The sequence below is a fragment of the Beta vulgaris genome, chromosome 6 (assembly GCF_026745355.1).
Source record: "Beta vulgaris subsp. vulgaris cultivar EL10 chromosome 6, EL10.2, whole genome shotgun sequence".
Taxonomy (NCBI): domain Eukaryota; kingdom Viridiplantae; phylum Streptophyta; class Magnoliopsida; order Caryophyllales; family Amaranthaceae; genus Beta; species Beta vulgaris.
Genome location: NC_079207.1, coordinates 26,409,148 through 26,422,515, shown reverse-complemented (window position 1 = coordinate 26,422,515; position 13,368 = coordinate 26,409,148). Strand labels below are relative to the sequence as shown.

The 13,368-nt window shown below is 35.3% G+C and overlaps 1 protein-coding gene across 1 annotated transcript; it reads left to right on the top strand.

The window, feature by feature from the left end:
• The first annotated feature begins 1,266 nt into the window (after nucleotides 1-1,266).
• Nucleotides 1,267-12,834, top strand: LOC104896353 (oligoribonuclease). The gene is made up of 9 exons (XM_010683100.4): nucleotides 1,267-1,376; nucleotides 1,457-1,579; nucleotides 2,629-2,763; nucleotides 3,908-3,984; nucleotides 5,607-5,688; nucleotides 5,899-5,954; nucleotides 8,468-8,557; nucleotides 10,166-10,256; nucleotides 12,153-12,834. The coding sequence occupies exons 2-9, from the start codon at nucleotides 1,486-1,488 to the stop codon at nucleotides 12,254-12,256; spliced, it is 729 nt and encodes a 242-aa protein (XP_010681402.1). The 5' UTR covers nucleotides 1,267-1,376; nucleotides 1,457-1,485; the 3' UTR covers nucleotides 12,257-12,834.
• Nucleotides 12,835-13,368: the final 534 nt, after the last annotated feature.

Below are 13,368 nucleotides of genomic sequence, written 5' to 3'. Positions count from 1 at the left end.
AAACATTAACTGATCTGGTTTAATAAAAACCGCATAAGTTCTTTTGTGTCATTCAAGGTTTTTTACACTAGTGTTAGTTTAGTTCGTGTCTGCATATGCATATAGTTAGATGAAGATGGTGAGAATGAGGGAGAAAGTTGAAGGAAGGAGTAATTACCAAACGCAGACCTTGTATATCTTCAACATAAACCCAAACACTATATAATCGAAATACATGAAAATTATATATAAATGAATATTTCCTTTCATATATATATATATATATATATATTATATATTATATATATATATTATATAATATTATTATATATATATATATATATATATATATATATATAAACTACCTTATTTCCTTGAAAAAAAACTCTCTTATAAAACCAAAAATTTGAGTAGCACTGCCAATTAATAGACGTAGTTAATTTTTTTTGTGAATGGGGCCCACAATATTAATTTCCTCCATTTTGCTAGTTGAGATTACTAGTCTGCCCTTAATTTTGTTTTTCAATTATCCCCCCTGATTCCTTTAACCTTTCATTTACCTCTCTCTGTATTATTAATCTTTCTATCCTCAACCAACTTTAAAGAGCTTGATCCGACCATAAATACTTGCCTCTTTCATTCCCTTTCATATGTATCATCATCAAAGCCTTTGGCTTCATCTCTTTCATCTATTGTCACTACTAAAAATAACATCATTTTCAGGTGAATTATAAAAGGTAAAACGGACAAAAGTTGGAGTTTTGGTAAACAATCAAGTTGGTAAAGGAAAGTTAGATATAGTACCTTTGAGAGTATATTTCTCCAATTCGCACACTGCATACCACAATCCAAACACAAAAATCCCAATCAAAACACTAAAATTCAAACATGAATCCTATGATAACTTAATTTTAAAAATCTAAAATGAGAAATTGAATCTTAAATGTGTGAAATACCCCTTTCAAAGGGACATTTTAACAATAATATGGTTTAATTTAAGAAAAACATACTTGTTGATGTAAGAGATACATAAATTTGGATTGAAACTTTGGTCTTCTACGTATGTGAAAGCATACGTAGAAAGCATACTGTTCGGAATAAGCAGAGGAAAGTTTAATGGCAGATTCAAAATAATATTAATTGGTGCGAATTAAACTAAGATAAATTATCTTTTTTGAAAAACGAAAATATTAGAAATTTCATTGAAGTGATATGAAATGACGAATGACCCCACACAATTACTTTGTGGGTCCCTTTCTAACGAAATACAAAAATCCTAAAACTAGGAAGTTTATAAGTTAAAACCCCTTGTTAAACACACTTCATTTGGACGGAAAAACCCCTCCATCTCCGCCGGCAACCACACCAGCCTTCAACTCATTTTTACACAATTCTTGGTACTAATAATTGTTTTTCCATTCCATTTGTATGCAACATTTGATTATATAAAAGCTGACATAATTCTTTGTACAATTAGAGAGCAGTTGAGTTGAAGAAGCATAAAAAATGGACAAACTCTCAAATCCTTTCTCATTGTTAGCGCTTGAAGACGACGATGATCCTTCCAACTTGTCTTCAACTAGCGCCACTTCTAACACTAGTAACTCTTCTTCTTCAATCCAACTACCATTTTCTTGTATGTAATTTTTATTTGAACCAAGAAAAGGAAAGATTATGGTTTGTGGTCAATGTTGGATGTTTTTCTTTTCTTTTTTTTTTCATTGAATGGAATATTTTCTCGGAATTTATGCTTTAAGTTTATAATCTTGTCTACTAAATATGAGTTTATGATGTTGGTGGGTTTAGTTGGTTTATAATCTAACTACCATTTTCTTGTCTACAAATTGTTTTTGGGAGTATGAGTCTTGGTATTTGTGTTTTGGTAGGTATTTGGTTGTCCTGAATCTTGGGTGCGAGTTCGTTGCCTTTTTTGTAACTTGTGTTTAATTTCAAGAATTTGAAAAGATGGAACAGGATTGTGGTTGGTGGTGATAATGGCTTTTCATTGATGTAAAATTACCCAATTAGTAGTATTTCCTGAGTATTTGTTATTTATAATAGATGTCAAAGCACGCAGTCCCTTTTCTGGTAGATTTCAATGCAATGGCTTTAAAAAAGTGCATCTGTTTAGCTCCTGAAGCACTATTTGGTATCTCATGCACTCCCAGATGTATATTTGAATCAGCCATCTCAAAAGGCTTGTCCTGTGTACTTATCCGGCATTTGACTGGCTATACTGCCGAAACTTGGTAGCTACTGCAACTCTGCAAGAGATCTAAATACGGCATGCTCCCTGTTTATGTGTGTTTGTGGTCCCTTCTCGGCTCTCCCCTCTGTCACCGCCTAGATCTTGCACTTTCTTTGACTGATCTTTCTCATTTCATAGGTCTTATATAAGTTTATTTTCCCTTGCCTTGTATGCTAGAAGGTTTTAGGAGTAGAGCTATATGAATCTATTGTAATATTGGTCATCCCTTTGGCCTTTCCTATTGTTGTTGGTTTGTTTCTAGTGCATCATTAACATTGCTGTTAAAAGATAAGAGAAGGGCCTTAGTGTTACTGCTTTAAAAAGCCACAAAAAATTGATATACTAAACCTGTGGAAACCCATATACCATTTTTGTTGCTGATGAAATATTTTATGATGTAGGAAAGAAGGGTAGAAAAGGTGTAATCTCAAGTGACAAGCTGTCTGTGGATAATGGAAATAACAAAGAACAGAAGTTAGGTTTAACAGTGAAGGAGTGCAAATCACCCCTAGTCTGGATTGATCTAGAAATGACTGGTAAGCTTCCTTGACATATCTAATAATGACAGATGAAGACCTCTTTCCAATTTTCTTGATCTGTGTCTTTGTGCCTTCATACTTCCAAGTTTTAAGTGTTGTTTATAGTCTGGAGGCCACAAAAAGAACACTTTGATTTCATAGGACATCACAGTTCTCTACTTTGATTCCCCCTCTCCTTCACTTCTATTTACAACATTGATTTTTTCTTGAAGAAATTGTAGTTAGGATAAAAGTATAAATCTGATAAACAATTATTGCAAGAATGCACGTATTAAATTAAAAAGAGATTGAATGATGTTGGAGTACAAAATTGCTATTGCTACCATGTTTTAGTTTCTAGTTCAATGACACAGATAAATTACTGTCTTACTTTTGGAAGCTTTTGCCAACTTCAAAACTTCTAGCTGTAGTTTTACTTTTGTTTCTGTGTCCAAATCCCGTGTGGATGACCACAAGAGGACTTATGTAGCTGACCCCTTCTTACTTGATTGAAGGCTTTGACATTTTTGTTGCTGTCTTCTTTTCCATGGTTATGCAAATATGAGGTGATAATGTTGATCTTTTCTTATTAAGATCCCTATTCTATTGTTATAGGAAGACTAAATCCTTTTTAAGGTTGTTTCCTAGTATAATCTAGAATAGCTAGATAGTGTAAAATGTACACTATACAGTCCTGACTCCAGACATTCAACACAGTAGTTGTTTTCTGTTAGTAATATGCCTTAAGTTATTACCGTGGTCACTTGGAAAAGTGAGGAACTCTTGTGTCTTAATGATGCATTTATTGGAAATTATTAATTGGAATCAGGTTCATCTCTTTGAAGACAGATCAGTGCATCCATTATCTGTAGGCTAGTATCTCTCTCATATCTCTTTAACAAACTCACTGTTGAAACTGTGATCGACAACTATAGATCTTTCTTACAGACCTAGAAAGAAGAACCAGCTCATGAGATTATAGGCCTGAGAGATATATGTACTCCAACTTATCCTGGACTAGTAGAAACACTATATCTGGAAAATTTATGAACAATACTGGATTACTGAATCCATCTAATGATCTAATGTTTTAATACAATGCATTAAGACTGCGTAACAATGTTTTGAAATTACGACTTGTATCGTCTTTGCTTCTACGCAGGCTTAAACATTGAAGTTGATCGAATATTAGAGATAGCTTGTATCATAACAGATGGCAGTTTGTCTAAATCTGTAGAGGTGAGACCAGATGTTCATCAAAGTTTAGTTTGTCTAACCTCTCATACTGATTTGTTCAATGGCATCTTTTGCATTAATAATTACTTCAACTTGCTGTTTTTTTTCCTGTTGCGGGGGGGGGGGGGGGGAGGGGTGTAGATTTAGGTCTTGTTGTATGCATTGAATTCTTTACCCCCACCCCTCTCAGCTTTTTTGTTTGGGAAAAACTGGTGCTAGGGCCTTATGAACTACAACACTGGCTCTCTAGGATTTTATATAATTCTGGTGGAAGACAGGATATCCAACCTCCTATACTATGATTATCATGGTTTTTTTGGTTGCTGCCTTCTTCAGTAGGAATTTCATTCTGTTTGGTAATTGGTATGATCTCTTTATATCTTTTGGTATATGTTTTATCGTGAAGTTTCAGTGGTTTTAGTAGTACCATTGAGGCTTTACTTGTGGTAAAGCTGTAAGAAATATTGTGTGTCATAGACTGGGAATTCGTTTAGATTTCCCAGTACAATGTTTTGTTCTTAAAAGTCTTGGTTTATAGATTTTCATACTTGGCTGCAAGGAACAGGATATTGACCCTATTTTGACTCATTGAGCGTTGTATTTGATGTTCTAACTTCCAACATCTTGTACATTCTAGTAGTTGATTTTCTTCGGGGTAAATAGAGCAACTATTTATTGACCTTTTCTTTCATCCCAATCTGAAACGAAAAGCTTTTTCTATGCAGATTTTGCTTGTTAAATAATGGTTAGATATTCAAATCAGGAAATTTTGACAAAGCTTTGTGCTGTCTGGCTTCAGCTAGAAGGAAAGCAACAGATTAGCTGAAATAATCATGAGAGATGTAGAGAAGTTGAACAGCTTAAATAGTTACCTCATGCTGAAAAACTCTCCAATAACAAGTTTCGAGAGGCATGGTTTGTGTTGTTGTGTTGACATTCTTCTCTTGACCTCTTGCTTCATCTTGTTTTCTGCACTATAAGTCAAAGGCAGTGTGCTTGCTTCTAAGGATGGGAAGTCGTAATGTCGTATCTAATGCAGCCTTTGATTTTGTTGATAAGGGATTGATTTGATGAGTCATATCTGTCTTAATGGCCTCAGTTTGCTGTTTTTCTTTGGGGGGTGACAAGTTTCAAAAGACATGGCTGTGTAGATTACTTCAACCAATCTTGCCACATACCTCTGTTATCCTTCTTATGATGTTAATATATATTGAAATATTTTATCCCATGTTCTGGATTAAAATTCCCTGTTTGATGCCAGACATTTTATGCTTAGTGCTTTTTCGACACATCTCCCTCCAACCTTAGAAAAAGGGCCTCATGGACCATTCTTTTTTCAAGCCATCCCAAAATCTAATAAATTGAACTTTTGACTTGCCTATTTTCCCCAAAGGATGCGTTTAAGGTTTTGATCAAATCTTCGAAAGAAGGACTACCTTGTGGTATGAGATATCAGAACTTTCATAGTGAAGGATATATGTGGTTTTTCAAGCTCGGTTCGTTTGAATGACCAGCAATCAACATTCAAATGTGGTCCATCATTTAGGGACAGAAATACTTAGTATGCAGTTCAGATTGTTTAAATTTCTAATTACTTTTCCTTTTGTTCATGATTCTATGTCTAGGGCCCGGATTTTGTCATCCATCAGTCACAGGAATGTTTGGACAAGATGAACGAATGGTGTCAAATTAACCATGGAGCTAGTGGTAAGAAAGTCTGTACTGTGGTGCTGTAGCCTCTATGTCATATGCCATTATGTAGTGCACAAATTGTTAAATATCTTTTCAGTTTTATTTCATCTTTTTAGTCCATTTTTGGTATTATGTCTTGTGGTCCATGGTATTATACTGAAAGTGTGTTATATTGCTTCAAGTGCTCCCTTGTATTGCTATACTGACACAGTAAGTTCTTTTTAGGGTTGACAAAGAAGGCTCTCCATAGTAAAGTCGATGAACGTGAAGCTGAGAAGCAGGTGTGCTTTTTAGCGTGTTTTTCAAGCATCTTTCTTTGTCCTCTTGTCTGCATTTTCTTATAATGATCATGGTAACCACTGTGGGAACATGGCGACCTGTTACCTTTTATTGAGTATTCCTTTTTTTTAATAATAAAAGTAACCCACCCCTAAATGTACATACATGTTTTTAAATAAACACCCCAACCCCGCTCCCACTTTTCTCTGGGGAACCCGCCACCCATATGTAGGATATGGTGATTGGTGAATAGCAACCAACATGTGGTTTCAGCCTTTTTTTCAAGTTAAAAGGTTTCAAATTGACAAGTTACTCTTTGACTAAAGGGGAAGGAGGATTTGGGTGGAGCGAATCTTAGATAAAAATGTGTAGTTGTTTTAGAACATTTATAATTCTCTCATTTTATTCCACAATAAAGTTCTTTATTTACTGGTATGGATATTCGGAGTCTTCATGTGACTATTAGAAGTATACATTGCTGATTGCTCTAAACACCCGATTATTGAAGGGCCGTATTTGAGAATATATAGAACTACAATCTTCAATATTGTTATGTGGTCTTTCAAAACAGTATGAAAAACTTATATTGCGATCCAGAGTACTTCAAAAGTGCCATAATTTTGTGTTGGAGGCTTGAGCCTGGAGTCTCTTGTAAAGATACTTTTGTTGCTTACTCAAATTCTGGATATGTATTTAGTTGGAGAATGCTATCTCTTGGTCTAGTACTTTGAACCAGATATGAAATCATCAAAAATTTGGTGTGGAGAATACCAACTAAAACCTTTACATTACTGATTGTGATACACTTGAGTTGTTGGGAAAGAATGGAGGTTTTCCCTACGCACTTTATGGCTGGTGGATGGGAGGGTAATGTCGCCGCAGAAACAATCATATTTTGTTTAACATGTCTCTATATTGTTGGTTTTTGATTTTTCTACTAGTCTGTGTGTCAGCAGGGGTAGCAGCTGAAAAAAGAAAGAAATGGAGAGTGGATTGTTTTTTATCTAGCTCCCTGGTAGTCCACTGTGTAAAGGTACAAAGCAAGTTTGAGAAATGGCGAGTATAAGTCTTTAAGTGAGACCTAGCCCTGCCTTTTATGAATATAAAAATTGCGAAACATAATGATAGTGAAAATTTCACAAAATGGCATTACCTTAATAATGTGAGGAGATTGTCGAAGTATATTTCCAGCCTTAGGTACTTTATTGTTTTGCAATTATAAGTTGAACTATTTTCATTTGTAATGGTACACACAAAATACAGAATACCAGAGTTTTTTATTTTTTGGGTTGTAACCCATTGCTTCCTCCTCTCATATCATAAAATTTTACTTTGAGCTAGAAAGTTGTATCTTTTCAACTCCAGCACCTTTGTATCAGCGAAAGTCATATATTTAATAACTTTTAACATAAAAAAAGTTTTCCAATCAGAAGTAGCTCATTTATTTGAAAGACCAATGTGAAGATTGGTGTATCAAAATGAAAGCATTATTGGCTCCAAGTCCCAGGACTTGTGGGAAGTTGTCAACAATGATGGTTAGGGCACACAGCACTCATGGTGATTAGGGGCAATACTATTTAACTTTGAGTAGATTTGCAGTCTGATGTTAAATTTTTTTATGCCAAGATAGATGAAAGCCTGCCAGCATGACTATCATTTTGTCATCAACATTCTTAATGAAATTTTATTCTCTAAGTCCCAGGACTTGTAATTCTATTCTCTAAGTTCCAAGTGCTGTTTTGTCATGAAATTTTGCAATTATTAATGTTGGAACATTAAAATGTGAGGTAGAAATTGAGGAAACCTAACTTCTTGACTGTTGAACCTCTGCCGCCTCTTGTAGTTGATAACCTGTTTTTGCAGGGGAAGTCCTACGTAACTAAAAGTTATTGATGTTCAATTTTTAATGGTATGGGTTGACCCTCAATTTCGACAAAAACTCAAAGCATTATAATTTCATCCCAGCTTTTCTTTTTCAGTTTTGCTATCTTAGCAATGAATTTATTAGTAGGAAATTTTTAACAATATTTCCCTGTAGTTTAGTTCTAAACAGGAAATGAGCAAAGAAACACATTTGATACAGAAACATATAGTGGTGATTTTAGTATAAATAAAAGCAGACCTCCCATGCTCCATCTGTGTGCTGTTGGACCTCCCATATCACGTGCTAGGCTGTGATGGGTTTGGATGCCATTTTTACCTTTCAAGTCCATAAAATAAGGCAAGGAAGGGAATGTTTACCATGCTTGTCATTGCCTTATGTTCTTGACAAACTTAAATTGGTAGGCTGTTCAGCCTGAGGTCGCTTTTATGGAGACTTGCGGAGTTGATGAGATTATTCTGTAATAGGATTTTTCTCTTAAGTGTGAGGATATTTAATGGGTTAAGAACATTGTAGTGACTAGTGAGTAGTAACAACACTTAGGAAGTGAATCTGCATGAACACTTTGCGGTTTGAACTAATTCTTCTTTTTTCCTTACCTAAAAGTAAAAGGTGATGTTTTACATTGTGCAGGTTATAGAGTTTGTCAGAAGACATGTTGGTGATAATCACACGCCCCTTCTTGCAGGAAACTCAGTTTATACAGATTATATATTTCTTAAGGTATATGGTTATGGTTCTTTGTAGTTTGTAGTCTATGTCTTTCTCTCTGTTTTCTTTTTTTTTCGATTTTTTAACCAGCATGCTTTTTTTTTTTTCTTTACTTTCATGCCACCATTGTTCTCAACTTGGCAATATTCAATGTTTTTTTTTGTTCTTTTCGTAGGGTATCTCTCCATATACCCACTGATGTCTGATTGTAATTTAGGTAGTATCACATGGTACTTTCGCTGGATTAATGACTTAATATTTTTCCACCTAATAAGGCAAAGAGATATCTTTGAGAGGATATGGATGTGAGCCTGGATGTGAGCTTTTCAAAATCAAATAAAAAATATGCAACATCAACTGTCACAATGATTTATTGAATGCCTGAAAGGACGAAAGAGTGTATGCTAGGAACTCGGCACATCAGGCAACACGAACCTCTCCTAAGGGCCGAGGGTAATGTGAGGTTCTCTAAAGTCAGACTGTTTCTTTACTAGCTGAACACCACCAAATCATGGAAAACATGTTTCCTTAGAACCTTTTTCTTTTTGTCGACACAGCTCGTCCCACTGATAAATTTTATTGGTATGAAAAAATAGTTTCAATTCCTGAGTCGAGCTCACTAGGCTCTGAAACCTGTGGCTGTTCTGAACAGTGAACACTCTAGTGCAGTTGCTGAACTCTCTCTGATTGGAGCTTTGAAATCTGCTTTGTAACACACTAATACTGCTGCTAAACCTCACTTGATTTCCTATCCAGAAAACCTGGATTGGGGACTTAATCTTACAAATTAGTATTTTACTTGATTCTTTATGGAAACCAAGGGTGCTGGAATACATTTTGCCAGTGAGTTTTGAATTAGATCCGTCATTGGATTGTTTAGCACTATTAATTCGGATACTGGAAGTGAAATAAGTGAAGTTTTAGTGGTCCATGTAGTGAATGACTCTACAGGAAAGTGATAGGACACCAGATCAACGCTTGTATGACAACTTGTGGAAAACTTGGTTTATATTCTATTGTGTGTAAATGAAACAAGATGGTCTGGTAATGACTAGATATTAGATGTAGCATGCCGCATTCTTTTTGTAGGGTGGTAGTTATGATGGTCTGTTTCCTATATTTATTTCCAGTGTACACAATTCGCAGCTCATTCTGGAATGCAGAACGGGTTCAGGAATGGAATCTGGGTTTCTACTGCTTTTAGGAAGTAGCCCCCCTTCTTGGGCGAATTGCAAATCAAATCGGGTGAAATAATTCGCTATTTGGGGGGTGGGGATGGGTGGGTGGGTGGGCGTGACAGTGTTCGTTCCATGTTCTAGAATGTTCCATGTTCCAGGCACATTGAGACATCTTTTGAACAGAGGATCAACATCTTCATAATTCTTACTTCATGTTGTGGCCATGTAGGTTTGGAGTTAGGCTGTTGCTCCTGTAGCTTGAGTTCCATGTGTAATTTAAACCTTGATACCTGTCTGCAGGATATCGGACAATCATTGTATTCGTTTATTTGGAGGACTACTTTTCAGAAAGAATCTATTGCACAAATTTCTTTTAATTACTTGGCTGTTGAAATCAGAGGGTATGTTTCATGCTAACCTAGTTCTTTACCTCTTTATGCAGAAATATATGCCAGATTTGGCGCGCATTTTTCCTCATGTTCTTGTAGATGTTAGCAGTGTGAAGGCCTTGTGTGACCGATGGTATCCAAAAGGTAAATTCTCCTGCACTCCAATTTAATTGGATATCTTGCTCATGTTCTGCAGTAAATCAATTTTTCTGTATAGTGGTCAAGGGACCTGCACATTAGTATAGCTCATTATGCCTGTATGTTCCTGGAACTTGCTTTTTACCTTCCTCTGAGAAACAAGGGTGACGCTTGCAGTCATTCTTCTGTGGAAAGAAAAAGAATGTCATTCCCTTAAACTGAGAATTATGTTCAGAGGAGAAGCAGACAATTTCTCGTCAAAGGAACTACAAGACCAACCTAGGATACCTAATTTACAGTATGTCTATCAGTCTATGTCCCTGTCGTATACATGGTTTGGGTTCTGCAGTACCTACCTCACAAGGAATTTGGTATGCTAGACAGCTAGAGTATCAAATATTATTAGGCCTTGTTTGGTTGTATATAGGAAGTTATACTTCCTAGGAATTTATTTTTCCATGTATTTGAAATTCCTAGGAAGTGTAAAATTGTGTTTGGTTGATAATGGGAAGTAGAACTTCCTATGGGAAGCTCTACTTACCTAGGGGGACCTAGGTAAGTAACTTCCTCCATTTTGGAGGAAGTAGAACTTCCTAGGAAGTGCAAATTCCCATGGTTTTGCCAACCAAACAACTTCATATACTTCTACTTCCTAGGAATTTGTACTTCCCATGATTTGTTTTGTCAACCAAACAAGACCTTATAATGTTAATTCTGAGGACATATATAATTCTTTTTGTTTTGTTTGCTAAATTATATATGAAGGCGATAATTTTATCCAAAAGAAAAGAAAAGAAAACAAACTGATGTTATATGGATAATAATAAAGAGTGTAACATAGTTAGTTGTATAATTCGTTTTTTCGGTTCGCGGTTTGACCAGAATGAGCCAAAAATAGGCCAAAATCGACCATAATTCGCTTTTTTCGGATCGCAATTCACGGGGAGATTAGGGAATTATGTTACATTGATAATAAAACAATAATAATAATTAAATAAATATAAATAAACTAAAAGTATTGCATTCATCTTTTAATTGACTTTGTAAATCAATCTATATTCTATACACTATTGTATGTAGCTTCAAATCCTATGCTTACTGTACCTGTTTTGTATTGTAAAAGACTATAGAGAGATTCTTTCAGCCTAAGACCTAAACTCAAAGCCTGACGACTTGGCAAAGCTGCACAAAAAAGAATATAGAGGACATAATAGAAAGCAAGGAGAGATAGAGGAGTGAGGAAGTGTAGGTTCACAGCTCCATTTTAGGAAGTGCTACTGGCAATAGGTTCACCATTGAACTATCAAACAAACCCATGATTCAAGCATTAAAATCTTGATTTTGACCCTCAATTTGTTGATCTAGGCTCTTTAATATCATGCTGTCATTGAATCTCAGATCAGTCGTCAAAAAAAGTGGTCTGTTTTTGACTTTTTTCTCCATCTTGTTTCACTAGATGTAGAGTATAGAATGCATACCCTGACGAACCTGTACAATGACAACCCATGAATCACTTTGCACGACCTTTACAAAACAAGTGGGAGGGAGGGGGAAGCAGATTTGGTAACCCTGGACGATTAGCATAGGTGTCAATATTACATTACTCACACACTAAGGTTACCCATGGATAACTATCTGGTTGGTTTTACTATATTGGTTGTGGATCTTATGTCTTCAATATGTGAAAATAAGATATGTCAATATTCCATTAGTGCTGGATGAAATAAAAGGGATACGCAAAGATGTGATGCATGTAAATGATGGCACTGGATCTTTGCCTCCAAACATATTTATGCTGATCTTTTTTATGTCAACTCGTTGGTCTTGCTGTTCTTTGTTTTTACAAAATTGTTTGTTGTTGTGTGAGACAAGTTTATTCTTACATTTTCTTTGTTTATCCAGTTTCCAGAAAGGCTCCTGCTAAGAAGTCGAAACATAGGGCCCTGGAAGATATCAGAGAGAGCATACGTGAACTCAAATACTACAAAGACAACATATTTATATAATTCAGTGATTGATGCATGCAGTTTTCTGAACCATGTCTCTGTGCATATAGATTAAACATTATAGACTCTGTTTCACACAGTTGTGAAGAGTTCAGCAATGTGGATTTCGATCCTGACTGTTATTCCTTCAGCTCTAAGGAAATCATATATTCATATGAACACGTATTCCGAGATTATTTCTGCGTAATGCTTGAAGATTACTGTGAGGACTGAGAGTTTAGGATGATTGCTGCTTAATATTGATTCGTTGTGGTGGATATGGTTGTATGTTGTGTTATTATAAATGGGTGGAACTGAGGCTTAGCTGAATGATCTAAGGGTAAAATTTTTACTTCATTTTAGAAAAAATGTATTTTTAGCTTTTTGCCTAAAAATATTTCCATGAATTGTGTCTACCGAAACATTCCTTGTTGCAACGATAAGTCACTCTTCATCAAGACTGGGCACCATCAATTGTTAATATTTCTTGTGTCTTGTATGTCTCTCTTTTGCTAATTGATGGTTAGTTTACGTCAACAACTGAACTTCTAGATTAAGATTTTAAGAATATATACGTCTTATTAATTTGTTTTGATGTACATTTTAAATGTATACTTTTTCATAATTTTTTAATTATGTAGCCAAAGATATTGATGGTGGCTCTGTATAGCTTAGAAGCTTTATTTGAATATGTAGCTAAAAAGGTCGTTCAGGTGGTTATTTATAGATTGATTTATTGTTAAATGCTTATGTGCGAGATGGATGTTTGGTTGTCTTTAGTTAATTATACCAAAAGGAATTTGGCGGAGTAATTGAGCATTATCAACGGGAATGTTCATGTTGGTCGTAGAACTTGGGGGAGGCAGCCTCGGCGATCGGAAGTGCGTCAACATAGAGGGTTAGTTGTTAGAATTGAGGAAGAAGCTTGGGCTTGTTGATGGTGCAGTAGGTGTGGGTGTAAATATAATGGAGAAGTTGAAAGACAAAGTTAGATTTTTAAGAGAAATTGAAATTTCTTTGATACAAACTCTTGGATTGGTTGATAGCCCATTGGCAAATTACTACTGTTTCTGCTACATATGTGGTGTCTTATGCCTGTGGCTAACTAAATATAATAACAATCATTATTACCT